Source organism: Eutrigla gurnardus, assembly GCF_963514095.1.
Source record: "Eutrigla gurnardus genome assembly, chromosome: 8".
NCBI lineage: Eukaryota > Metazoa > Chordata > Actinopteri > Perciformes > Triglidae > Eutrigla > Eutrigla gurnardus.
In genome coordinates this window covers 15,527,745-15,554,819 of record NC_139922.1, presented here as the reverse complement: position 1 = coordinate 15,554,819, position 27,075 = coordinate 15,527,745, and the positions used below count along the sequence as shown (strand labels likewise).

General features: G+C 43.6%; 1 protein-coding gene across 1 annotated transcript; it reads left to right on the top strand.

Moving 5' to 3' along the window:
* On the top strand, positions 1-26,097 carry cntn3a.2 (contactin 3a, tandem duplicate 2). The gene is made up of 22 exons (XM_084016308.1): positions 1-133; positions 629-764; positions 3,414-3,589; positions 5,150-5,245; positions 5,325-5,528; positions 6,399-6,501; positions 6,857-7,041; positions 7,850-7,986; positions 8,978-9,107; positions 9,566-9,716; positions 9,952-10,079; positions 11,406-11,575; positions 12,915-13,032; positions 16,908-17,066; positions 17,713-17,862; positions 17,976-18,046; positions 18,677-18,911; positions 19,327-19,436; positions 20,845-21,031; positions 21,239-21,351; positions 21,477-21,645; positions 22,661-26,097. The coding sequence occupies exons 1-22, from the start codon at positions 79-81 to the stop codon at positions 22,756-22,758; spliced, it is 3,081 nt and encodes a 1,026-aa protein (XP_083872434.1). The 5' UTR covers positions 1-78; the 3' UTR covers positions 22,759-26,097.
* Positions 26,098-27,075: the final 978 nt, after the last annotated feature.

Genomic DNA, 27,075 nt, shown 5'->3' with positions numbered 1-27,075 from the left:
CTCCCCCTCTCTCGGAGAACACGAGTGCCATTTCAAAGCTTATTGGATGAAAGTCTCATTTGCCCTTGACTGCCAAAGATGACGTTGCCATGGAAACAGCTTCTACTGTTATCAATCATCGACTGTCTGGCAGGTAAACCACCTTTTTTTTATATATGAGTAATGATTCTTTCACGTTTGTACATTTACAGTTGTGGGATGATAGCCCAAGTGTCGAAAAATCATGTCGGTGTCAGAAATGATCAGATGGGCCCGGCGTTAAAGGGACACTCCTCACTCTTGGCCTCCATTCACAACACAGACACTATACTCTCAATCTTCCTCTTCTCTACACTGGGGTTGTAACCCAATGATGGATTTTTTTCAATACATAATGTTGAGCAATTTACCAACGGATGATCGTCTTCAACTCACAGGAATGGCACCCTGTAGATATTATTAATCTTGTTCTTTTAGACGATTCTGCTCTTTGTGATGACTAAAAATATTATAAAATGCATTGAACCACTTCCCATTTTGAATGAGCCTCCCTGTTATACCTGAACATCCTATTTCCTCCAGAAGAACTCCGTCAAAATGGCACTTTTTTTCCGTCGTTGTGCTCAAGTTGTTACTGCTTCTCTGACAGACTGTCTGGACAGTGGATCATACCATGGCCCAAGATGGAGGATGGAGCCAGGCGACTTGTTTATTCCCATCGACTCCATAGAAGAAGAAGCGACTCTGACCTGCGACGCGAAGGGAACGCCGCCGCCTCAGTACAGGTAAGGGCACATTGTGATGAAATTGCACACAAGCATTAAGATGTTCTATTTTTTTACTTCAACTATTAAACCAAGTGGAAATGCCTAAAACCTCTCTGAAAATGGGTTGATAAAAATACAATTTGCAGCACCATAACACTGTATTTGTGTTGCTATTAATCACCATTTATAGGTTTTCTTTGAGGAACTTGAGGGATTTTCTATGCTTTATTCACCCTTTGTAAATAAGGACGTATACAGATTTTTCACATGAAAGAGGCAGGTGCTTGTTCCCCTTTTTCATTTTCTCTAAATCAGGCTGAAATGCACACAGACACTCTTCGAGCAGCGGCGCCGTTATGGCTTTACTAATTCATATTGACTAACACGCCGTCAATCTGCCCGTTGTCTCGCCAGATATTATCTTGGCGTCGCACGCGTAGCATCTTAATGCATCTTTTAAAACCTCCTCTCATAGGGAGCTGCGAGGCCAATGCAGGTTGCTCGACACCAGTTGGCACCAGCAGGCATTGATTACAAGTGTCTGTGGCGTCTAACGGCGGCGTCGCTGCGGCACGGCGCGGCACAGATGAGCGGCGTGGAGTGCGTGCGTGCTCGTTATTTCAGTGCATCTCACATTCCCCCGCCTAAAACCAGGTATTTCCATGTACTGATTAAAGGTGAGGCTGTGCCGGGCCCTGCGAGCTCTCAACACCTCTCTGGCTCCTCTCTTGAAGTGTAAATAGGCTCACACTGCTCCCTCCCATCCCCCATCCTCCCTTTTCTTTCCTCTTCCAGTCCCTGTCACTCAGAGAGTGAGATGAGACTTTTATGCCATGCACACTGTAGCGGCATAATAACTCTCGCGGGAGAAAAGCCACATCTTGTATGGAAAAGAATCTTCTCCACAGCAGGTCATAAAATGATGCTTATTTTTTTTTAATCTAAACTCAGCGTGATCTGCTTAACCGTTACTTGACCTGAGGTTTGAAGACTGTGGCTCTGGGGCCCGTGAGAATGATCCAGAATACCTGAGTTTCTCTGAGGTGGACAAAACATGTGTTTGGCAAAATGAGTCTCAAGCGGAGTAATTCAGTTTGGGATTTGCTATTCAATCACCTGCTCGATGTTCGGGCCGCCACTGAGCGGCGGAGGCACTTCAGAGCGGGTCAAAAGGAGGTGAAAGTGGCGACTCTTGGATAAAGAGCTAAACACAATCGAATGGCCAGAGACAGCTAAACACACGCGTGGGTATATATCACTATCAGAGTCAAGCCTTTAGGTATTCATCAGCCAGACCGCCTCTCAAACTACAGTTAACCATATAGAATACACAAACACAGCCATCAAGTATAAGTGTCCGCGGCATGGCAGCAAGCACTCATCCACATTCAGCGATTTGGATATTCTTTAAGAAATGATTTTGGAGGTTAGACTTGAAAGCTTTTTGGAAAGTTAGCCATTATGGCCTCTGCGTCTTTCATTTCCACTTAAGGGAAGTAGAATAGGAGAAGGTGGCTAAAGGAAAGAAATTGTTATTTTCTATGCTTTGAGAGAAATGATGGAACATTTTTGAAAAGTGCTCCGTCCTTTATCCCATCAATACTCCACTTTTTGAATAGCATTTTTAAAAAAAAGAGATGAGCGCGGCGGTGGCAGGGGAAGAAATATTTTCAAGCAGAATAATGGGGCTTGTTTGAATCAATGAATTAATCTTCTGGGGGTTTTTTTAGAGCAATTTCGGCTTCGTTTATTTGATCACAACACAATCTTAACTTGCAAAGTACTTTTTTAAAAGGGAAGGATGTGATGGAAGGCAAAAAGTGTAAAAGGCATCCTTGGCTGATGTTTTTGACCCTAATGAGAAGTCAAAGGTGGAATAATGTCACATTATGTAAATATAATGTGACAGTGAAGAGGTGATTATGGTTAAGATGGATGATAATATCTGGGATGGCTTCTAAAACCTTTATCTTCTTGCCTCCCTTAAATAGCAGAAGACAGCTTTGTGGGTGATACTCCGAGATTAAACTTTAATGATCCCTGCGGGGGGAAATGGTTTAGCTGCGGCAGCAAATAGTGGTAGAGCAAAAATAAAGCAAAAAAATGAAACAGAAACAGAAAGAATACAATATAAATAAGAAATGTGCATTTTTAGGCGGTTATATAAACAACACTAGAGCGTGTTTTAGCGTTATGGGTTACAGAATTACCAGATGGGGGAAAACAAAATGCAACAATCGTGTGAGCATGAGGTAGAATCATGACATCATCAGTAAGTTGCATTTGATAACAATGTGAACAATATAGGACTGAAAGAATTCAGATGCTTAAACGGAATCTTTGCTTTCAACATATAGGCCTTCTCCAAAATACTCTTTATGACTTCATGACTCGAGGATAACACTTTTGTTTGTGACTTTATTCTCAAAGTTAAAGCACTGCAGGAAAAAAACAAACTTACTCACCACCGTAAATGCTTCGCTTCGACCCGCGAGCCTGCGGATTCCTCGACACCGGCACAGACGTACAGTATATTATTCTTTGCTTCAAGTGAGTTACTACGGTGAGTTGTGTTCTCCACTCACCTCCTGTCAGACAACCTTGGTCGGCGGGAAAGAAATGGACAGTGTGTTTTGCCAGCGACTGATGGTGTCTTTGCCCTCGCAGATGGTCATTGAATGGGACTCTCATAAATCTGGGCTTGGATCGCCGGCGGCGTCTGTCTGGGGGCAACCTCATTATAAGCAGCCTGGACCGCTACCAGGATGTAGGGATGTACCAGTGTATGGCGTTCAACGCCGCCGGAGCGATCCTCAGCAGGAGAGCCAGTCTGCAGTTCGCCTGTAAGTGTCGCCGCGGCGTACGGATGTGTGACTGCACTTAGCAAAGAATGTGATGCCCATCTAGGTGGCAGATGTCTGCAATATTTATGAGTGCCGGAAGTTTAAAGCAACATTAAATGAGACATGAGAGCTGTTGTTTCCTTATGGCCGTGCATGCAAACTAAGAATGACTGCTTCACTTTGCCTCGCTCAGCTCAATCAAAGGTCACTGGGGTTTTATTGGATGTACTCTGGGATAAAGCAGTCGTCCCAAATGCTATAGTGCTGTCTGGGAACCCTAGGAGGTCCACAGAGTTACTGCAGGGGGTCCCCGAAATGATTTTATTTAACTTTTTTTCTTCCAAAAATACGATTAACATGAATACAACCTATAATAAGCAAATATAAATCTTCCTGTTTGTTTAATATTTTGTTGTGAAATACATCATTAGAAAGTATTGTTATAAATGGCACTAAAGGCACTAAATGTTATCATTGATTCGGTTTAATAAGCAACACAATTTTATACGATATGTAATAGGGGGTCCCTCCACTATAACGGGTCCTTGGCCTGAAAACGGAAAGACCTCTGCTGTAGTGGATGAAGAAAACCTCAATGAGGGCTGAAACCTTCACATTGACTGAAACATTACATAAAAAAAGAAGTAATGCAAAAACAGCTTTGCGACAGAAATAAGCCTGATTTATCTCACATCATGTTATATTTTTGTGGCGAAAACAGCAAACATCTGAACTGAATAAATAAATGAATACTTACTATTTATGTACTTTTCATTAAGGTGCCTCCTATTCATGCAGATCAGCAACAACAAAAAAACATCATTTTCACACCTTCTCTTGGCGGCGTCTGGCCATGCAGATATGTTTGTGTTTCACAAGCTTCTAAGATATGCACTGCTCAGATATAATGACAAAAACCCTCAATAACAATGAGTGTTTGCAGATATAATACTCGCTTACACTGGATAATCTACACCCTTTGCTGATAAGGGTTTTTACATATTTTCACCTTCTTATTAAAATAGCTATTTTGTGTGTGTGTGTTTTTTTTTTTTAGTTTGTTTTATCTCTCAGCAACAGTTAAATAATTCAAAGTCATAACTTTAACAGACTATAGCCTAAGTTAGACCGAGCAACCATTTGTTCAGTGTTTTCAACTTCATAGCCCTGGTTGGGGTCGTGACCTTTCCCATCATGCCGTGCATGTACGTTTCTGGAGGTAGAACCTGTTCTTACCATTCTAGTACTAGTGTCATGAATTTTTTTTTTTTTTAAATCGAATATCTCATTCAGGTCCTGAGCTAAAAGATCTGCACTGTATATTTTTGTGCTTCACAAAAACCCCTCATATGAACAAGCACTTTTCTGTGTCTCTCTATCTCTCTCTCTCTCTCTGGTATTCGCAGAAGTGCAATTCTCATGACAATTTCCTTACGGGCTTGTGTCGGTGTCTCGCTGAAAGCTTTTTTTTTTGCTCAGCTCTCGTTCCACTCTTGATGTGTGAGATCCTGCGGTGATCTCGCTTTTCATTTTTTTATTTATTTTTTTATCTCCCCTCAGACTTAGATCACTTCAAAGTCCACACCAGGAGTGCGGTGTCGGTCCGTGAGGGACAAGGAGTGGTGCTCCTTTGTGGGACGCCCACGTCCTCGGGAGGTAAACATCCATCTCAACCTTTTCGTTTCGAGTTTGTCGCGGCGGAAGCTCCCATTTAACACTCCTGTTTGTCTTCCAGACCTGACGTACGCGTGGGTCTTCAACGAGTACCCGTACTTCGTTCAACAGGACAATAGGCGCTTCGTCTCCCAGCAGACGGGGAACCTCTACGTCGCCAAGGTGGAGCCCTCCGACGTGGGCAACTACACCTGCGTGGTGATGAACAGCGTCACAAAGGGCAAAGTTCAAAGCTCGCCTACGTCTCTGGTCCTCCGGACGGACGGTAAGGCACAATGGCACAATGTGACAAGCGCACCTTTCAGACCTGTTTCCCTTTTCAAGGTGGCTTTAATCATCGTATAGCGTGAGTGCTTTTTGTCCTGCCTCGCTGTAGTCGAGTCGCCGAGCGCTAATGCTCATAAGTAAATAGTTGCTCCTCAATGTAGGCCAGCAAACAAAGCACCCAAATCTCTCCTTTTGCTGACTTGGCTTTTCTTATAATTCCCTTTAAAAGCTTCCCCCCCGTGCGCTTTTCTCATGAATTCTCCAGTCGGTTCTCTTTGGTTCTGTTCTCCGTTATGCCTTCATAGAAAGGAGTGAATAAAGATTGCCTGTGAATGAATTAAACATGAGCCGTACGTCACCGGACCATTACATTGAGTGTTCTAGTGGCTCGACCAGTTAGTTTCCACTCAGCGTACTGTACACGGAGGAGCGGAATAAATTTAAATCTCATCGCATCGTTTTCTCATCCCGGCCTTGACTCGTCTCAAATGCTGATGAAAACAATAAAACAACCAGCGGTTGCATGGGGAAACTGCCCACTCAAGCTTTGGAATAATGGATAAACAGCTAGCTGACTAGCTGAGAAAAAAATAAGGAACCAGATTTTCAAAATTCCACTTTGTCGCTTCCACCCAAGTTGAGATTTAAATTATTCCTCGCTGGTGTTTCACTGCACTCCGCCGACTGCACATTTACGTGATGTACGACTTTGAGTTTACCCATGAGGAGATGTTTGCTCATGTGTCTTTTTATTTCTCCTCTGTTCGCGTTACGGTGCTATTGTTCGGTCCGTAATGCCAGCCTTATAGCTTGTAAGTCATGAATAATGGAAGGCTGAGCAAGTTCCCTGTGCTTTGCCTCTTCATAGGAGTGATGGGCGAGTACGAGCCGAAAATAGAAGTTAATTTCCCAGACAATGTACCCGCCGCGAAAGGATCAACAGTTACGCTGGAGTGTTTCGCCCTCGGGAAGTAAGCTGGATTCCTTGAAGCATGTTTTCAATCCTCTGCTGTCTTTCATTCCAGACCTCTGGATTTCTATACAGTAAAAAAGTCACTGTGGCAATTATATTTCTCAAGAGTGTGGCATCGAGCCGTGATTGGTCTGAAAATCGTATGAGATGGTTTTTTTTTATTTTTTAGTCGTTGTTGTCACGTTGGGTTAACTCTAAACCATTCATTCTGCAAAAAAAAGGATTTTAAGCTCCATCAAACACTTTATTGCAACCGGATTATTGCAGACGCCTGCGACCCGAGCAGGCAATCTGAGAAGTTCAAAAGAAGTTGAATCCCCCCGCTGAGGTGTTATTTCCTGTGTGTCATCCAGCCCCGTCCCAGAAATCACCTGGAAGAGGGCGAACGGCGTTCCCTTCCCCAGCAAGGTGAAGATGAAGTACTCCAACGCCGTGCTGGAGATCCCCAGCTTCCAGCAGGACGACACGGGAGGATACGAGTGCGTGGCCGAGAACAAGATGGGCAAGAACATAGCAACCGGCCGCCTGGCCTTCTATGGTACGGAGACACACGGCATAATGATTGTTAAATTATAATAAATGATAATAGTGGTGTGAGATCTCTGCTTTCATCACATGAAGCATTGGTCTAAGTGGTTAAGAGTTGATAATATGATATTTAACAGCTCATTTTTTATGTACACAGCCAGAAAAAGAAGTCATTACCATGTTTCCCCGGGATAATAAGCGCTGTTGGTTTTTAATTTTAGCGCAGCAGTTTGTGTGTTTGTGTGTTTTCTTGGCTCACTTCAGCTGCTGTGAATTTGAGAGAAATTCCAAATGACACCTGCGAAATTGGAATTGACACCATGTAAAGTGGCCGCGAAGGGGAGCTTGTGTGCTTATTGCGAGCGCAACGCACCACCCGTGGAAAATTCCTGAAAAGCTGTAAAAAATGTGAGAGGCGAGGAGCCGAGGAGGCGGCGGCGGGGAGCGAGGCGGGGGGATATCGTTATTCTACGCAGAATTAAGGTGACAGGTCGGGGCTGAGCAGAGACGCACTTCAGCCTTCGCGAGCGCTTCCTGCTTTTCGTGGCGTTTGGTGCTAATCTTGAGTTGCCACAGGCTGCTGACACATTTAAGTGATGAAACTGAGCGATACAATGCATTCGCTCCTCTCTCTCTCTCCCCTTTAAAGACAAACCTCCGTTCTCCCAGCAACTTGTGATTCGAGCTGTCGCACTATTTTGGATGAGGCATATTTCAGAGAGGTCATTCTCCCTCCAAACATGCCCCCCCCACCCCCCTCTGGTTCCCGTCAGATATTTCAATTATGATTCTAATTATGTGTGTCTCTGCTCCCTCAGCCAAGCCTCAGTGGATGCAGGCCATGAAGGACACGGCCCTGGCCATAGAGGAGCGGCTGTACTGGGAATGCCGAGCCAACGGGAAGCCCAAGCCCTCCTACACATGGCTGAAGAACGGCCAACAGCTACTCTCAGAGGTAAAACACCCCCCGATGTTTCATTCTTAAAGACTTAATCCTCCGCTTCGGCTCATCCTCGCATTTTCTTGAAGAGATCCCGTCTGTTTCTCCAAGTGCAATTTCCGAGGCGAGTGTAAACATCTTGCCGAGGTGTGCCGGCGATGAGACGCGGATGTAACTGTCTCTTACTCTGCTCTACCTTGACAGATTACACAGTCTTAGAGAGTGGATCAGTGTAGTCCCTGGGAGATTTCTCCCATTTCATCTGAATGGAAGTCGGTGGTTTGTTTTTCATTATTCATGGTGCATGTTTTAGCTCCTCCAGATTTAGGGGACAATGGGTTTAATCTGCTGTGAAACGTGCTGTATACCGCTGCACACCTTTGCACCAGGCCACCAGGGAGATGCGGAGCTTCAACCTGACGTGATTTTTTTTATTTTCTTAGCAGCATTTCATAATGCTCAGAGCTCCGAGTCTGATTTCATTATTAAAAATAACCTTTTATTAATGCCATTCTTTTATTTGATTTCTAGAATAGATCCACCGTTTCTAGACATAGAATATGATTAGCATTTTTAACCAATAAAAGGGCAGCATTGTCTGGTTTTCATGATTTCAGTTTCAGATATACAATATATGCTTCACAATAAGCATAACATGCAATATAATTCATCGTTCAGTCATTCATTTATTTTACGCAAAACAGAAACAATAGATTTGATTGATCTATTCCATCAAAAATGTCTGATGATGCATGCATATGGAAGAATGAATTGTTTTACAACATCCCATTCACTCAGTGTTTCCGCCATGATGTTATTACAAGCTGCAAAATCTGATTTACATGATGTCTTGAAAACAAAAAAAATGTGGTTTCATTCACTGCAGCATAATCCTGATTTGATCGCCGTTGACAACGCCTCCAAACCCAGTCCGACGCTTTTTGAGCAAAAACGCTACCTTAAAGACTGAAGCAGTAATTGCTTTCTCTCATCCTTTCCTTCACAGGACAGAATCCATGTGGAGGACGGGGTCCTGTCAGTGTCCGTGCTGACGCTCGCCGACGCCGGCATGTACCAGTGTGTGGCCGAGAATAAACACGGCGTGATATATTTCGCTGCCGAACTAATGGTTTTAGGTAGGATGGCATTTATCTCTCCCTTAAATCCCCCCCAATCACCGTTGTCATAGAATCTTGAAGGTCATCTTACTGTCGTTCTTAAAGGTTGTTTGGATTAGCGGATAATGGGGTCAGCCAGGAGGATTTTGTGGGGTCAAACATATTAAAAATGTTTTTCCCTTCATGATATCCTGATTTGACTTTGATGTTGAGGGTCTACAGATACAAAAAAAAATCCCATTTGAACAATAAAAATCATATTTTACAGTAAAACCAATTTAAAAAACACACTATTTTCTGGCTTTTAATCCATTTTCTACATAGTAAATGACATAAATTGTATATTTCTTCGCAAATGTTCCAAACGTCAGTCTCCATTACTGTACGATTTGGCGATTTTCACACATCAAATCCTTGAGTGCCCTGTGAGATTTGCCACAGTCTTGTTCTAAAGACAGTTTACTGTTTCCCATCAGCCTCTCCTCCAGACTTCACAGGGAGCGTCCTCAGAGCTTTGCTCAAAGCCAAGGCAGGAACTACAGTGACTTTAGAGTGTAAACCCCAGGCCTATCCCATCGCCAGCATTCTATGGAAGAAAGGAAACCTGCCTATCCACACCAGCGAGAGGTAACGACTCGTGTTGTCAAAGAGCTCTGAAAGCACTTTCATGATGCGAGAGCAAAGACCTGCAAACAAGTCACGCTGCACCCCTTTTTCATTTGGTCTAAATGATTAAATATTCACTGCTGCATGCGCAAACTATAAAACGTCTATGATGATGTAGAACACTGACTCCGGGATCAGAGTTTATCTAATGATGAAATGATGTTTTTTTTGGGTCTCTGTTGATGCGCCCCTATAGGATCACACTCTCCCCAGATGGAACGCTGAGGCTTGCCAACGTGAGCAAGTCGGACGCAGGCAGCTATACGTGCTTCGCCAGGAATAGATTTGGCATGTCGAGTACAACTGGAAGGCTCCTTGTTACCGGTGAGCTCCGCTGCGAAGCAGGCAGAATGCTCGCTCACGCGTCCCACTTAGTAAGCAGATTTTATCGCTCAGTATGGATTATCGCGGGAGAGAGAGAGAGCCACTGTACCGCAAGGGGCTCGAGTCAATAACCGCTGGGCGGAAACATAAACACACTCGGCTTTCGCTCCGAGGAGAACTGGGAATTCTTCATCCCCGGGAGACTTTCCAAGGGTGAAGCAACATCCTTTTAATGCTTTCAGATTCCATTTTTTCAACGGCATTATTCATTTATTTGAGGGGGTGTAATTGTTACCCAAACTCAACTGCGACTTGACAAAGAAGTTCTCGTCCTTCTGTTTAATTCTGTGTAAATATTTTCCTGTGGCTGCAATAATGCACTCGGAAGGTGTTTGAGAAAATACTCAATCATTGTTTTCCTCAAAGCAGCTGAAACGACCAATTTACCGCAACAAATGAAAGTGCCCTGAGTGGAGGCAATGGAAGCGCTGGTGAGGAGGTGTTACAGATGCTGTTATTGTCGAGTGCATGTTTCCAGTGGAGTGATAGTTGAGGATCTCTTATTGGTTTTATTAATGCGCTGAAACGCTATTGTCTGCCGCTGTAGCCACCAAGGCCAGTTTCTATTATTATTTTATTTTATTTAAACGGCTGGCTTATTTTTCAAGGCCGTAATGCACTCAGCACCAGAAAGCCATGACCCAGACATTGATTATTACCAGCTTTAGAACCGAGGGGACACTTCTCACATGTGATTTTCATATCCCTCGACAGTCTATATAAGGGCGAGATGTAAGAGTGCAAATCCTCTTCCTTTGCCCCCGCACCTTCTTTATTTGATTCTGGCAGATTCATTATCTTGACTTTTTGAAGCACGGCAGACTTATCCAGATGATTGCTATTGTAGACTTTGAAGCAGCGCCCTTCATTTTGGTCGGCGGATGCATAGAGCAGCCCATTACCTGAAGTTTTATCTGATCCGCCGTGTATTGTAATTGCTATCAGGATTTCAGAAGATTATTCCAGCTGTGTCGGCCCGGAGTATTAGGCCATTTTAGTGGCGACAGGCTGCGCGTTATCACATTGTTCGACTACGATTTCCTTCCTTTTGTAGAGATAATACTCCCGCCTGTGACTTAGTGTATTACAGAGCATGTTCCTGTAAGTGTTGAGCCTCTATACCAGAAATATCAACAATACACTGCTCATCTTGTTTCATCTCAGGAGTGAAATGTCTCATGTTCGGTGTGAAATTGGCTGCCGCCCCGACAGAAATGAGTCCTTGCTATGTGTTTTTTTTTTTTGTTTTTTTTTCCCGGGGAGCAGATCCAACCAGAATCACCCAGGGGCCCGTGGACATGGAGATCATCGTGGGCGAGAGCATCGTGTTACCCTGTCAGGTCGCCAGCGACCCCGTCCTTGACGTCTCGTTCTCCTGGGCTTTCAACGGACAACTCATCACCAAGGGAGACGGTCACTTTGAGCTAGTGGGCGGGGTGAGTGACCCCCCCACACAACCGCAGTCATACTTCTTCAGAACGTGCGAATGGGCAGTTGGCACCTCTTCCGTTCCTGCCTCACTTCGTCCCTGCCGTTAGTCAGAAGAGACAGCTTGTGGTTTGACATGGCGGTATTTCTTGGAGAGATTTACTGTGGCTAGTTTTGCTGCAGCGAGTGTGATACCATCCTTTTTTTTTTTCAAATCTTAAACTCTCCTTGGAGGCATAATAAGCTTTGGGAATATGAAAATCTTTGCACTATTAGCTCATTCAGCCCCCTAAGCTTGTACTTTAGTGAATGAATACATGGCTGTGCTATGTCAAAAATCACTTCCTACAATAAAACCCATCATGGAGGTGAATGCATTAGTTGCTCAGACGTTTTGACAAGTTGTCATCTTTTCTGAGTACGCTTCTCCTATTCGAGCTCAGCCCTCCGAAGTCTATCTATTTTTTAATACTTGACTGGAATTCTTTTCCAATCCTACCTCGACATAGCCTGCCCACGCCTCCCTAAAACAGATACATATCATCAGAGGTATCTTGGCGGGGCGTCAAATGACAAAACACTTTCAGAACGCCCTCACACCGTTGGAGATTAGCGATTCTTCCTGTGTGCGTTTGACTGACAATGTTCCTATCTGAAAAAGAGACTCCCCCAGAAATGCAAGAATGTCCCCAGTCCAAAGAGATTATCAACTTAACTTTGCTGCTTCAAGGAAATTTAATTTCCATAATTAAACCACGTTTGGCTCTTCCGCCACATTTCTCTGCCAATGCCAAGAGAACGATTTCACCACTAATTTACTATTTGCTGCTTACGGGTGTCCTCTCAGCTGAGGATCTAGAGGGCTTTTTTTTTTTTTTTTTTTCTCCAGTTGAGCAAAAAAAATGGCTGAACCCTATAGTAATAGCTTATATGTGTATTTCTTCACAACGGGTCCTTGAAGGTCATGATTATGACCTCTGTAAAAAGCCAGGGAAATAGCAGAGGCCTTGTCGGACACAAAAAATCCATTTGCTACAAATACATGTTTGACCTTGATCCTTTTCATCCGAGCTCATCTTCAACAGAAGTGTGCAACTAAAAGGTTCTGTCATATTCAAGATTTTTTTTCATTATGTTTGCCTTCATGGCATATATTTGGCGTTGAAATATCTTTCTAAAAACAGGCTTGATTTCCCTCTGCCGAGCTAAATAACTGCAGGATGGGCTAACGTCTTCTGGCACCGCTATTTACTGCACCTTTATATATGCTTCACTACGTTCTTTAATAAGCTGTCAGAAGTTCTGTTATCTTTCATGCCACATAAAGCTTTCTTTCCTCCTTGGTAGAGAACAGCAGGAGATCTGATGATCAGGAGCATTCAGCTTTACCACGCCGGCAAATATATCTGCGTGGTGGACACAGACGTCGAGAGCCTGTCAGCTGTGGCTGTATTGATTGTCAAAGGTAAGAAAAAAAATCTCTTTTCTGCTCTGCAGTCACTAATTAAATCGCGGCGAGCAGCCAGGACTGATTTTAGGTTCCTCCTTTTTAAAATAGGGGAATCTAGACTTAACTGTAAATGGAAGATGGTAAATTGACTGTACTTATATTACGCTTTTCTCTTAATGGACAAAATGTGTTACGATTTGCCTCTCATGCACACACACACACACACACACACACCAATGGAGGTGGAGCTGCCATGCAAGTCCATGGCGTGTCCTTTGGGAGCAACTTAGGATTCAGTGTCTTGCTCAAGCACACTTGGACATGTAATAGCCGTAAAGTGGGTGATAGATGTAGCCAACAGCCCACAATAAAGTCGCGCCTGTACTCTGTAAGGGTTAGCAGGGGGGGGGGAGCTTTGTTCTATCTCACATTTTTGAGATATTATATGAATACACTTTAATGGGAATATAAAGAATGCTTGACTGTCCGAGCATATAATGTTCACTTAGGCTTTTAAACCCAAATGGGTTTTGTCTCAGCCGGTGATTGCAGCGCAACCAAAATGCCCTGCATCCTCGTGAAAATGATTCTGAGTGTCATCAGAGAGTCCTGCTTATTTCTAGTAGCAGTCGCTTGATAACATCAAAGAGAGGAGACGTGCTTTTCTTTTATATTGCCTTCAAGGATATTTGTGGAAGCAGAGAACTTGGACAAAACCGTGTGAAAATCCTCTCTCTCTCTCTTAAATGGGCAATTTCCAATATTGTTGCAATGCTCTTGACAGTGGAAATGTTTAGATGCCTGTCTGCGCTCACTCGTGCAGCGTGAATAGCTCCGGAGAGACGCGATTGTCAGGAGCTACATCGGGCAGAACAAAGTAGAACAACGTTCTGTTTTGTGTTTCGGGGGCAGAGGCAGATTTGTGTTGCATGCAGAGCGAGAGCAGGGGAGGATTCTGCTCTTTGATCAATGCATCAAATAGCCCAGCAAATCGACAGGACGCAAATGTGTTAAATGTCACACGAGGTGAGGGATGATATTTGTGTCAGGATTTGAAACGCGCGGATCCATATCTTTATCTTGTAAGGAATGCCCGCCAGTGATTCAACTTGGCATGTTAAAGATCTTCTAGGCAAATGGCATTAAAGAAGCACTCCTTTCCAACTGGCTGAGGACTAAGTGGAAACGGGGTCGTCGCTGGAGCAGAAGCAATATCAAGGCGGTGGAAATGGATTGTCCTAGTATTGACACGAGAGAGAAACTTGTCTGCGCTTCAGATTGTGCATTATTTACACTTGCTGCTCGCGGCAGCTGTCGCGGATGTCTCATTGTTTGGATCGAACGGCTCCAAAATGTTGAGCGACAAAGCATGAAGGCGGATAGAAAAGCAGTCATGGAGGGCAGAGAACGGCTTCGCTTGATCACAACTGCAGACCTTGCAAAGAACTGACAGTGGTTACATTTATACCCCTGACCCCATGAAGGACACAAGAAACACTCTCAAACCATGTGCAGCATCTTATTGTACATATGAACCGCATAAGATACAGGCTGTGCTCCCCCAGTTTACAAGGATGGAAATGTGTTTTCTGTGGTATTGAACCATGCAGCTACTGTTTGTCGAAGTTGTGAAACATCCATATCTGAGATGACTGCACCTGAACACAATAACCACAGAAGAAGTAAAGTAAAAGTATCAACACAACAATTTAGAAACTCTCCATTTCAAGTAAAGATCCTGCACACAGTGTCTTAACCTCAGTAAAAGTCAATCATTTTAATCCACAAAATGCTCTTTTAGAAGTGACAGATATGTGAATAAATACAACATTTAGTTATTAGTATTAGTATTCATATTGATGAGTCATGTGTGAGTCGTCAGGTGTAGGCTGTCGAGAAGAAGTTCATTTTAACCACTTAACCCAACCTGGAGGTCGGACCGCACCAAAGAGTCACAAATTATATCAGAGCGGTGGGAAATGATTAAACTAGGAAACTTTTTGTTTTTAAATTATTCTACTTAATGGTTAACTTAAACAACCTATTTTAATAACATTTTCCACATTTTATATTATTATATATTTTCATTTTTAACAATAAGTCCTTATCTGTAAAAAGAACAATTCTCCTCTTAAATGTAGCAGAAAATCTATAAAAATTTGGATAAAAAGGTAAATACTCAAGTAAAGTACAAGTATCCCGAAACCGGTTCAGTACTTTCCGTCATTAACAGTAACACATATGTTGTGCTGTCTCACATTTTATGTCAGGGAGAGAAATCGACCCACCGAATAACTCAAGACCTTTACAATTAAAACCCAATTATTCCGCCTGGCATTAAATAGTGTGAGAGGTGGGTGAGAAAACACTCCCTCAGGCTTCCCGCTGCATTTACACATGCTTAAAAAAAATGCAATTTTAATGTTAAGACAACAATATGAATAATGCAGAACTCATTTAGCTGTGATAATGACTGTGTCAGATTGCACTATAAATCAGAGGGAGTGGGATCACACATGGGCTTTATGTGATATGATAATGCTGATTATTGACAACCACGTAATATGTTACCCAGGGATAGTTGCTTAGTAATTTCGCAGGGTGCTAGTTCCAATCTCTCCCTCCTCTCATGGCATTGAAGCATTAATGGCTGCCGACACAAAGACTCTCGCTTAGTGAGTAAATACACACTATATGACAGTCAGTAGTGGGTTTTTCATTATCATTTAATCGCCTTCATAACTAAAATGATATTTTGATCCCCATCTGAGAGAGATGTGAGATGCCATATATTTAAATCTGCGTAATATTCAGTTCAGATCCAAATAATATATCTGTCTGTGAGTAGTCACAATACAGCTAGATATTAATTTGCCCGGTGCCAAGTTCACAGTAAAAGCCCAGACAGTCTGTCCATATTAATAACAGATTATTTGAACACCCTCAAGACACTGACAGCACCCTCTTGCCTCAGCCAATGAAATATAATTAAGAGGATAAGGAATTGATCCTTGATTGTGTGCTCCATTAATATGTATTACTGAAGCCAGTGTATTAAAGGTGTTTTTTTTTTTAATCAGGACCCGCTAATGAGTTTTGCAAAGATCAATATCTGGAAAAGCCGGGGCTGAAAGGGCAAATGTATGTGGGCAGCACGTTCAAGGCTTCTGTAAACAAATAAAATAAAACCCCACTTCAGCAGTCAGTTGCTTAGCGCGCGTGCATTTGTATATCCGGCACGTCCGTGCTGCATGAACCATTGATTGTGTATTAAAATAATAATTTGATGCTTTAATAATTAGAATATTTTGCTTCAGATTAGCAACCACTACAGAGGCAGCGAGGAGCGCGAGCAGAGCTCGGGTGTTATTATTCTGCGGTCTGTCTCGCAGCTCTCGAGTGGTCTATTATTTCTGATGAGCCGACACGTTCATTAGAACGGGAATCAGTAGATGAGGCTAAAGTAAAACATCACGCCGCATAATTGGTGGGATAATGAAAATAAATGATAAAACCCCGGTGCTTCGGGGCTATGAGGCGCCTTTTTTTTCTTCATCTTTTACCTTTTAATTTGACTCTCTGCATCTACTTACGTCTGCTGTTTCATCGATCAATTACCGGGAGGACCATGAAAGGGAAGGATAACATGTTGGTTGAATATCGGCGGATAATCTTCAATTTTAATTCCTTGTGAAGGGCATAACTTTTCCTACTTAGAGCTTTTATTTTTTAAAGATATTTCTCTCTTGCTGATTTCAAAGTATAAAGGCACAGCAGCCTCCAGTCGCGATATACTTCAGGTGGAGGTGTTATTTTATGCAAATGTAAATGTTCGTGTTCTCTCTGCATGTGCAAGCCCCTCACTGTGTCTGTCCCTGTGATTGAGCCAGGCCCCCCCAGTCCTCCAGACTCCGTGACGGTGGAGGAGGTGACAGACAGCACCGCCCAGCTGGCCTGGAGTCCCGGCAGAGACAACGGCAGCCCCATCACCAATTACCTCATGCAGACCAGGACTCCCTTCACCGTGGGCTGGCAGAAGGTCAACACGGGTAGGCGGCACTCCAAGATGGCTTTTCATCTTATAACACGTGTGATGTGATTCAGGTAATATCTCGGATCCCAGCGGAGGTCTCCTCGTACTTCTCTTCCCGCCTCAGCTGGGAGGTGAGAGCGTAGGGTCAGGTCTAGATAAAGGCTCGGGAGCCGGTCGGGATTCAGGGTCTTAGTACCAGGTCACCGCCGCTGCTTTTACATGATCTCATTTAAACCACTTTCACCTTTGTACCCGCCTCGTTCACATCCCAAATGTCTGTGTGGATGTCTTCTTGAACTCTTGCTCCTATGGAGGATGAATGCACTTACTGCAAGTTGCTTCGGACAAAAGCGTCTGCCAAATGACTATAATGTAATGACATTTCTTTTTTTTCCTTATTATTGGTTTATGTGACAGGGCCAGTGCTGCTCCATCAAATGAAAGCTCTTGTAGCGTCTTCCCCCTTTCATTGCCTTTGAAGAGTTCATTTTAAGGTTTTGGAAGGACAAGGACGGGGACAGCTCAGTTTTCTAGCTTTGTTGCAGAACTTTGATAGTCTAGACTCACATTGAAGCTCACCTCGATGAAAAGGCCTTTGACCGCCACACGTTATGCGTATGTACAGTATATAAAAAAAAAAAAAATCTGTTTTTTTTTTCAAGTCCCGGAGATAATCAATGGGAACACACTGACAGCCACCGTAGTGGACCTCAACGCCTGGGTGGAGTATGAGTTTCGGGTTTTGGCCAAAAACAGTGTTGGGGTTGGAGAGCCGAGTCCCGTGTCAGTCAAGACCAGGACAGAGGACGCAGGTACAGTACATGTGATTCACGTGTTCCTCCTTTAAAAGGATTCTACCACCATCCTCTTCTTATTCCTAAAGTGTTTCTCACACGGAGGTGTGATGCTGGTCTGTGTTGTGTAGTTCCTGATGTAGCGCCGGGTGACGTGGGTGGAGGAGGCGGGAGCCGATCAGAACTGGTCATCACATGGGAGGTAAGTCATCAGTCTTATGTTCTAGTGTGTAACTCAAAGTTCATCTTATTTCATGCTGCTTAATATTTCTAAATCGAACCCCCCGCTTTGTTCAGATGCGGGTGTCATTGGGTCGGTGGAAGTCTGGCACGGCAGACGTTGTAATTTCTCAGTTAAAGAGTCTGTGTTTGAGACAGCAACGATGTATTTACATTAGCAGAACACTTCATCTGACGGGTGTTGTCATTCACGAGTCTGGGATTTGTGGTGAATTACCCTAAAATCTGGTAAACCAGTCGGGGTTGTTGAGAAATAATAGAATAATGTGGATACTGAAGGAGTCATTAGCCGGCTAAAGCTATCTCATTATCTGAGTTTTGTCATTTCATTAAACGCAGAAATAAGTTTTCATTTTAAATAGCCGCACGGACGTTTTTTTTTTGTAATAAGCTTAGATTAGTTTTTTTTTAATGGCATTTTATTGCTCATTTCATTTCGTCAGGTGGGTCACAAAAGCAATTTGTGGGTCACGGGCGGTTTGTGCGGCGCCGCGAGAGCAGGCGGGCGGATTGCGTCAGCCCCAGTGGCGGGACGAACGTGAGCGGCTTGTATATGTTTTAATATCACTATAGTTTTGTGTTTCACTCTCAGCCTGTCCCCGAAGAACTACAGAATGGGGAGAGCTTTGGTTACATCATCGCTTTCCGCGCCTTCGGAGAAGTCAGCTGGACCCACGTGGCCACCTCGGCCCCCGGCGCCTCGCGCTACGTCTACCGCAACGACAGCATCGCGCCCTTCTCTCCGTTTAACGTTAAGGTCGGCACTTACAACAGCAAAGGGCAGGGTCCCTTCAGCCCCGTGGTCACCATCTATTCTGCAGAGACAGGTGAGTGGTTTGCATTCAAAGTGCATCGACTGGCATGAAGGCACTTGATGGATAAAGGGAGATGGTGGAGGAAAAAAAAAAGGTAGAAAAATCGGGGGAAATACACGCAACACGTTCATGTCCGGATAGGCAAATTACCTCCAAATATCACCACTCCTTTGAATGGCCATTCTGAAGTGAGAACCGGTTGGCATTTAGATCTATGCCGCCTCTCAGCATGTGGAGAGGGGGGGGTCAGTCTGTAGTGTGGCGTCAGGTCTATTCACCGGCAGCGCCTGTGTGTGATGAATCATCCGAGCAGAGATCAGCGAGAACGCCGGCCATCATAAATGTAAAAATTGAAGAGATTTGTTCTGCTAGTCTCTGTGCTGTTGGAAGGAAGGCAGCAGCTCAGTCTCCTGTTGTCTGTTTCCAGAGCCAAGCGGGATGCCAGCGGGAGTTTGGGCCAGAAGTGTCTCAGCCTCAGAGATTGAGGTGAATTGGCAGGCGCTCTCCTTCTCCCCTGAAAGGGTTCTGGGCTATGAGGTACATTTTATCCTTTTAAATGGAAATAGAAATCACACACACAACCACACAACGCAATTCAAATACTTGTCATCGCCCCTGTTGTACACTTCCAAACTCCGCGTCGCCATGGAAATGGCAGTTTCAGTCAGGGGACTATTATAGCCAAAATTATACTGTTCTTTGTGCCGGCATGACAGGAAAACATGTCAGAGCGTTTTCAAGAGGACAAAGGGAAATTGCCTGTCCACATGCCTTTTCAAGCCGCTGTCATGACACAGAACTCATGATGGTCTGCGCTGCAATGCCAGACCCTGTGTCAAAATACCCCCCCAAAAAACCGGTGGGATGAGAACTACAACTGCCTTCCGCTGTTTGTTCCTACAGTCTAAAAGAGCAGCACCTCTGGGATTAGAGCCTTTTCATTGTTCTCTAAATAAAACGGGAATATTAAATTGCATTTTTCAACCCATAAACAGTTGCGTTCTATTTTAACTTCAAAATCTGGGACAGCTCGGCCTGATTGCCTCACCTGCATACTTCTAAATCTGAATCATCCCACTTATCAAAAGGCTTTATTATAAGATGCTGTTGTTTTTCTTTTGCCCAATAAAATGATGGTTCTTTCAATGTTTCCGTCCCGAAAGTGAGCTTCCGTACCGTTCATTGCACAATGATGACAGGATGGTAGATGGTTGAGAAATCACTTCTTTTATCTCCTTTGAATGGTAACTTGATATTTGATCTGTGGTGTTTTCATCCAGCATATCAAAACTAACTAGATTTTCATTAGTGGGAAAATAAATATTACATGCCGCGTTACGCAGAACAGACTGATGTATTGTAGCGCCGAAAGAACCAACACAATAAATCCATTAGCCGAGTGACGATGAAATCTTGATTGTTCATTTTGTTAATTGATGAATCGTTGCCGTCATCGAGCAAAAATGCAAAGCTGGTCCGATCGTTCTCACGTGGGAGCATATGGTGCTTCTCTGTTTTTATATGCGTGTGATTTAAATACCTCTGTGTTTTCGAGGGCTGGTTGGACAAAATATGAATTACGATGGTGTCACCTCAGGCTTTGGGGAATTAGAAAGGTCCCTTTTTGTATTTCTGACATTTTAATGATTAAATAGTACTAATTACTCAAAGAATCTGTAAAAGAAAGATTATCACTCTCAGTAATATCTGAGCTCAGTGTAACATTCAACAAGGTGTTGTAAAAGTACATTAGCAAAAGCTTTGTAATGTCAGATCAAATATAAATGTGTGATCTCTCTTAAGATGCACCCGGGGGCGACCGTTTAACATCACCACATTTCCCTGAAGACGTCGCATACAAATATGTTGTTGTTCCGTCTGTCACATTTTGCTCCAGTACAAAGCGTTGCGTCACGGTTAACAAGGCGCTCTCCGCCTCACACAGGTGGTGTACTGGGAGGACGACACCAAACCGGAGACCATGGGGAAGGTCAGGGTGCCTTGGAACCAAACCTCGGTCATGGTGAGCGGCTTGGCAGGAAACGCGCAGTATTTCCTCACAGTCAGCGCCTTCAACACGGCGGGCACCGGCCCCTTCCTCCCCGCCATCAACGTCACCACCAAAAAGCCACGTAAGTCACAGCGCCCCCAAGGTGGCCCGCTGCTCGGGCGATTGCTTTTTATATCCACGCCGGTTTATTATTCAAGTCAGGCGGTCGAGACCATGTTATAATGTCGTTCTCTGAAGTAGTCATTTCCCCCCCGTGAGAGAAATGTGGCGATTCGGATTTGACTGTGTTTCCTACTTATAGAAACAAAACTATTTTCATATCGCGCAGCACCGGCCCAACCGCCGCTGAATGTCGAATGGACCTTAATTGGCTCTCAGCTGTCTCTTTACTGGGAACCCGTGGTGGCGATGGAGTCGGAGTCAGACGTTACAGGTTACCAAGTGAGTTTTACTTCCTCTGTAGCACGACGGAGTCAAAGGGTGGCTCTCTCTAAGCTGTCGGGCTGTGTGTACAATGTGTCACCCACCTGTGTCCCCCCCCCCCCCCCCTCCATCCCCCAATTCAGCTGTCATACAGGAGACAGAGGCACAGAGAGATAAACACACTCACAACAGCCAATTCGACAGCAGAGCTGACGCTCCCCGAGGACGACGACGACTACATAATCCACATCCAGACGCTGAGCGAAGGTGGCCTCGGCCCGACCTCGGATCCAATACGAATCCACCAACTCAGTAAGTTCGTAGGGTTCAAACATGAAAGTGCGTACAAGGCTTCTCAAAATGTTATTTCCAGTATCGAGCCTGTGTCGATGACGCCACAACAGAATAGCAACATTTGACATATAACTCTTATTTTATTTTATTTTTTTTCTTCGTATTTACCCACTCTTGCAAATGAATTCACTTAGCACTTTTTAAACCTGACAGGGACATTTTGTCCTCCGTTGACTCACCATTACTCGCGTCCCCAGCCACCCTCCTTCCGGGCTTATATTCTGCAGAAATATGCAGCGCGATCCATCTCTGTCGCAGAGGTTGACTTCCTCTTTTGACTAGATGCTATTACTGTCCTGCGGGACTCCGGGGGGTCTCTTCTCCTGCTCTAAATGCTAATTTGCATTTGTTGATATTCTGTGTTGAATCCCTGGAAACAGCAGCTGAGAGAGATCGAATTCCACACTTCCCTTTAAATTTCATGTGGAAAAAAATTAGGCTATTTTCCCTCCACGGATTCTTTGGATAGAAAAACGTGGGCAAAACCACATTAGCAGGCAAAACCGAGCGCTGCGTTTATGGAAACGAGGTTCCTTTGGTATGAATCATTCCTTTTTTTTGTTTCTTAAGGGTTTTATGTGCTTGTCATTACAGGAAAAATAGTCGGTGATCCATAAGAGCTAATTGACTCACTTAAATCATACATGAGGAATTTGTGATTAGTGCAAACTGCATCAGGCTCCTGGTCCCTTTATACCCAACTCCCTTAATACATTTTTTATACCTACAATTGCCGTCATAAGCCAGGACATAAATAGGTTTTTACAACATTCTAAGCACCCCAGTGAAACCTCACGATGCATGTTTTATGAATTGGAAATGTAAGCATCCAATGTTCAGTTAGATGGCGAGTCTGTTCAGCGGTGTCAACAGGTAACGTAGCAGAGAGGCCGAACAAAGATAAGGAATTCAATCCCGTGTGTCGGTGCTGCTGCAAGTTGATTGTGATTTTATTTGTGTGTGTGTTTTCCAGGTATGAGTGCCCGTGGCTCGCGAGCCTGGAGCGCGGACACCTCCCCCCTCTCGCTGCTCCTCGCCATCGCAATATCAACATTCAGGTCGACGTCGTGACACTATGACAAACTCTGTTTTTCAACATTCTTATTGGTATTTTTTTTTTTTTTCTTGAATTTGTGAACGTTTGAACTGTTTTGGCAGCGTTAGATTGCGGGTATGAAGCAGCACAAGAGTGGAGTGCTGTCAGGCACTTAATTAACAGTAAATGCTTGAGCTTTTTTTTTTTTTTTTTTTGACGTAAGTCTGACATTTTTGCAGGTTGGAACAATGCTCCATCTCAACTCTTGGTTGTTGTTGTTTTTTTTTTTCGACTCTAGATTGATACAGATGCCTTACTTCCATCCATGTGCCAAAGTAGTTTCAGCCTTCTTGTTGTTGCTAAGCGTCATGCTTTCCTTAACACTTCACAGTTTCTGACCGGTGAAGGTGTCGGTGTACCTCGCGGAGGGCCTGTGATGAGGATTTTGTATTTTGGAATATTTTCCGTTTTTTTTCCTCTCCACGTCTGATTCGGCGAGTAGGAACACGTTCATTCGCCCGTGCCTTTGGAGATTCTTGTAACGCCGCTACTTATAGACACTAGTCAGTGATGCCCAGTGTTCCTGAACGTACGCCTTCATCTTTACGTGCGCCATTAAAGAGTTGTCCCAGACGGAACTCATAAAGAAGGCTTGCAGTGCCAGTGTTTAGCCGTTTACCTTTTATCATTTGATTGTCGGAGAGCTGAATGTGCACCGCAAGGTTTTAAATGCCCCCCCGCCCCCGCTGATTGATGGATTACTCTACGTTCAGAAAGATTATGTCTGCCGGTGTTCGGCATTAGCGGGAGAGATATACGACTGCCACTGTATTTTCCCTCAACACTAATGCTGAAACGATCAGTCAATCACCAGAAAAAAAATCAACAAGTGATTTAATTAATTTATCAAGGAAGGGAAAAAAAATGCCAAACACCCAACGAGGGAGCGTTCAATAGCAATCCATTTGCTTCCCCGGTATTCAACTTGGAGGGTATTATCCCGCTTTATGCCTCGGCCACGTGCCAACAAACTGTTATATGTCATCAAAATGTGGAAAAGCTGCAAATGGAGGTGGCTCCGTTGCCATGGATTATCACGTGACATCGGTCGTGTTAACTGAACCAACTCCAGTATAACTGAATAAACTCAATATGCTGAGATGTGGTTGAAAGGTAACCTCCGAACATTAATTTTGCCTTGAGAACAGCCAACTAACGTCCCATTAACCAGACACGCCAGCCAATCAGGATCCAGAATGATCAGTCGCCATGGAATCCATGGGGCGGTGTCTTCAGCTCTGTGGACAAAACCAGACCATACGTTTGAAAATCAGCACCTTGAGGCTCTGACAAATGATGTGCATTTTTCTTGACTTTGTGACATTTTATAGACTGAATGATAAGCAGATAATCATTAGTTGGAGCCGGAGTCTACGTCCATCTGGGGAACACACAGTTGTCGTGCCAGTCAACGTGCATAATTAGCCATCGCAGTCGAGACGAGGGGGTTTAAAGTGCTGCCAATTGTGCCAGTCTGATAATTGAAATCTAGCCACCAGCTTAGACATTATTTGGCAAAATGTATGGTCAGCTGTGCTTTAATACTTTGTGAATCTGTCCTTTCTTGTCAGTTGTATTGGCTTTTTTCTTCTTCTTCTTTTTTTTTTTTAACGTGGTATGTGTTGTTTATTTAATATAACCCCCCCACTGCTCAGGTTTTCAGACCTGCTTCACCACACCTTTCAATAGCCCTAACGTGGCAGGAGCAGATAGATCAGTAATCTGTCAGCACACAACACAAGGGTCTATTTAACCGTCTGACTTGACGAATGGAAAGCCTGATATGCGCCATGATTTAGCAGACATTAAAACATCTTAATGAATTAGAGCAGGCCTGAGGGGCTTCTGTGGGAAAGGGCATAGGAGTAATGGTCCTCATGACACCCACACAAGACTAATGTATCAGAATTTAGGGAGAACTAAATCAGGACAATCCCATCAAGATGACACTAGGAAGATTCAAGGGTGTGTGTGTGTGTGTGTGTGGTTATTACCTTACCTTATGGTGTGTTTTCAGGAAGACCATTCTGCTCTTTGGGGGTAAAAATAGTTTAAACTCATTTCTTGTACTTAACCGCGGTTCAGGGCTTTGGGCAACTGAAGCGTTGCGGACATTCAAATAGAGTAATACAAGGTCAATATAGGAGGTAGAAGGTGGAAAAATGAGTTTCACCCGGGGAGGAGTTGAAATGTCTGTTTTTCTATCCAATTACCATGGATCGCCAGTGCAAAAGGGAAAAGGTAGAAAAGAAACCTCCAGAATCCGAGGCCAGGTCGGGTACAAATTTGTATTAAATGACAAAAGACACAAGGCTTTTCTTCCCACGGTGAGTGTTTCTGAAAGCGGTCTTTGAATCCTGTTTTTTGCTGTTTTATGTGGCTTTACGTGTGGTTAATCTGTATACATGAACTCATCACAGAACTTTATTGTTAAGATAACAAATGTTTACACAGGAAATGCATCTTTCTGGTTGATTTATTGATTATATGAACTGAAAAAAAAAAACGTTACGCAGTTTATTAACTTGTGTCTTGGGTACATAGAAGCATTGCCAACCTCTTTGTTTTTGTAATGTATCAGTACTGTGGAGATGTTTTGAGTTCTGATTATTTTTTTCATTAATTATGGTTCCTGATTGTTTTGTTTTTATATGTTTTCTTCCAAATATTCTGCACAAAGGTCAAGTGTTGCTTTAAAATAACAATTAGGAGCCAGCGGGATGAGATCTGTAACTCGACATCAATACACCGTGCTGTGTGTGTATTGTTGTGATTTGAAGCAACGCCCCCAACTGGGAGACCAAATTGCGGTGTCCTACTTCCAATTGTAATTCTCTGTCAAACCCAAAATCTTTCAAAATAAAAAAAACATGAGCAGAGAAAACATAAGCAGCTGCTATCACAAACAGCCTTTTGGTGCAATGACACAAACACTACCTGTTACAAGGTAGCCGGTAGATAATCCACGTGGTATTATCTTCTTTTTGCCTTTTTCTAAAAACTTTGCTTCTCTCGAGATCAGAAAAGGGCAGAATTGATCCGTAATAAATTAGTTACCACAAAAAAAAATGTGTTATCCCATAAGGATTGATGAAGAAATACAATTAGAGCTCCGGGTGACAACGCTTGGCCTTTCTGTTTGTAACTCCTCAGTATTTTGATGTCAGGGTGATCTCTGTGAGATCGTGGCCGTAACGTTTTCACATTGAAAAGACCATCAGCTGATCTTGATATGCTGAAGCTGTGCATGTACGATATTGTTTGGTGCATTTGTGTTTTCTAAATGAGGGAGTTAATAAAAACAATTCACTGAGGATTGTCTCTTGGATTTCTTTGAGTTATGTGTGGCACGGTGTCATTTTCAGCATCAGCAGTTTTAGTGTCTTTTACTGCAGGACGAATTTGAGTGGTGCCTTGAGGCACCATCATAGCTATAAAATGCATAATATTATGAAAAAGCACTTAAATGAGCGTAAACGGCAGCAGTAATGTCCTATTCGGTGGGTAAAGAACACACTTGCAAGGGCTTTTGTTGCATTTACTAATTGTTTTATTATATAATAAGGAATATCATCACAGGGAATCTAAGATTTCAAATCTATATCAAATAATACACAAAGCTAACAACTAGGTCGCTGTGTGCAGTAGTTTTGTAAAGAACTAGAGCATGTATCTGTGGAAGTTCACATGCCTTCCACTGAAACAAGGGGATGACATGGAAAGCTACTGTGAAATATTGATTGAGCCGGTGTTGCAGAGATGCTTTTAAGATAATAAGAGGGAGAGGACCCTGTGAAGAGATCAATAGGAAGGGGAAGTGAAGAAAAGAGAGGTTTCTCCCTACACACCGCAGATCATCCATAATGAGCTGGTGTGTCAATACTTCGGCAATGGCTCTCCACATGCTATCGACTGCTGAATCACAACACTGGGCTTTTGGGCGTTTATGTATGATTACTATACCCGCAGCATCACCTCTATTGCTGCGAACTGCAAAATGCAGCTATTCTGATATGGCTTAGATAGCTCCTACAGAGATTATTGGCTAAGACATGATTGGTGTATATGACTTCTTTATAGCCCACCAACACAGTGCAGATGCTGTAGTTCAGTCGCTGCAGATTGCAAATGTCAATACTGCCCCCTCATGGTACCAGCACCACGGTGCAGCGTCAGGTTGCGAGGCGATACAAGGGAGGCAGTGTCTGCAGTGTCACTGCATTGAACGGGTACATTGAGCACCAGAGCCTGTCCGTGGAATAGTGTCTTAATATGTACGACCGATCTTGATT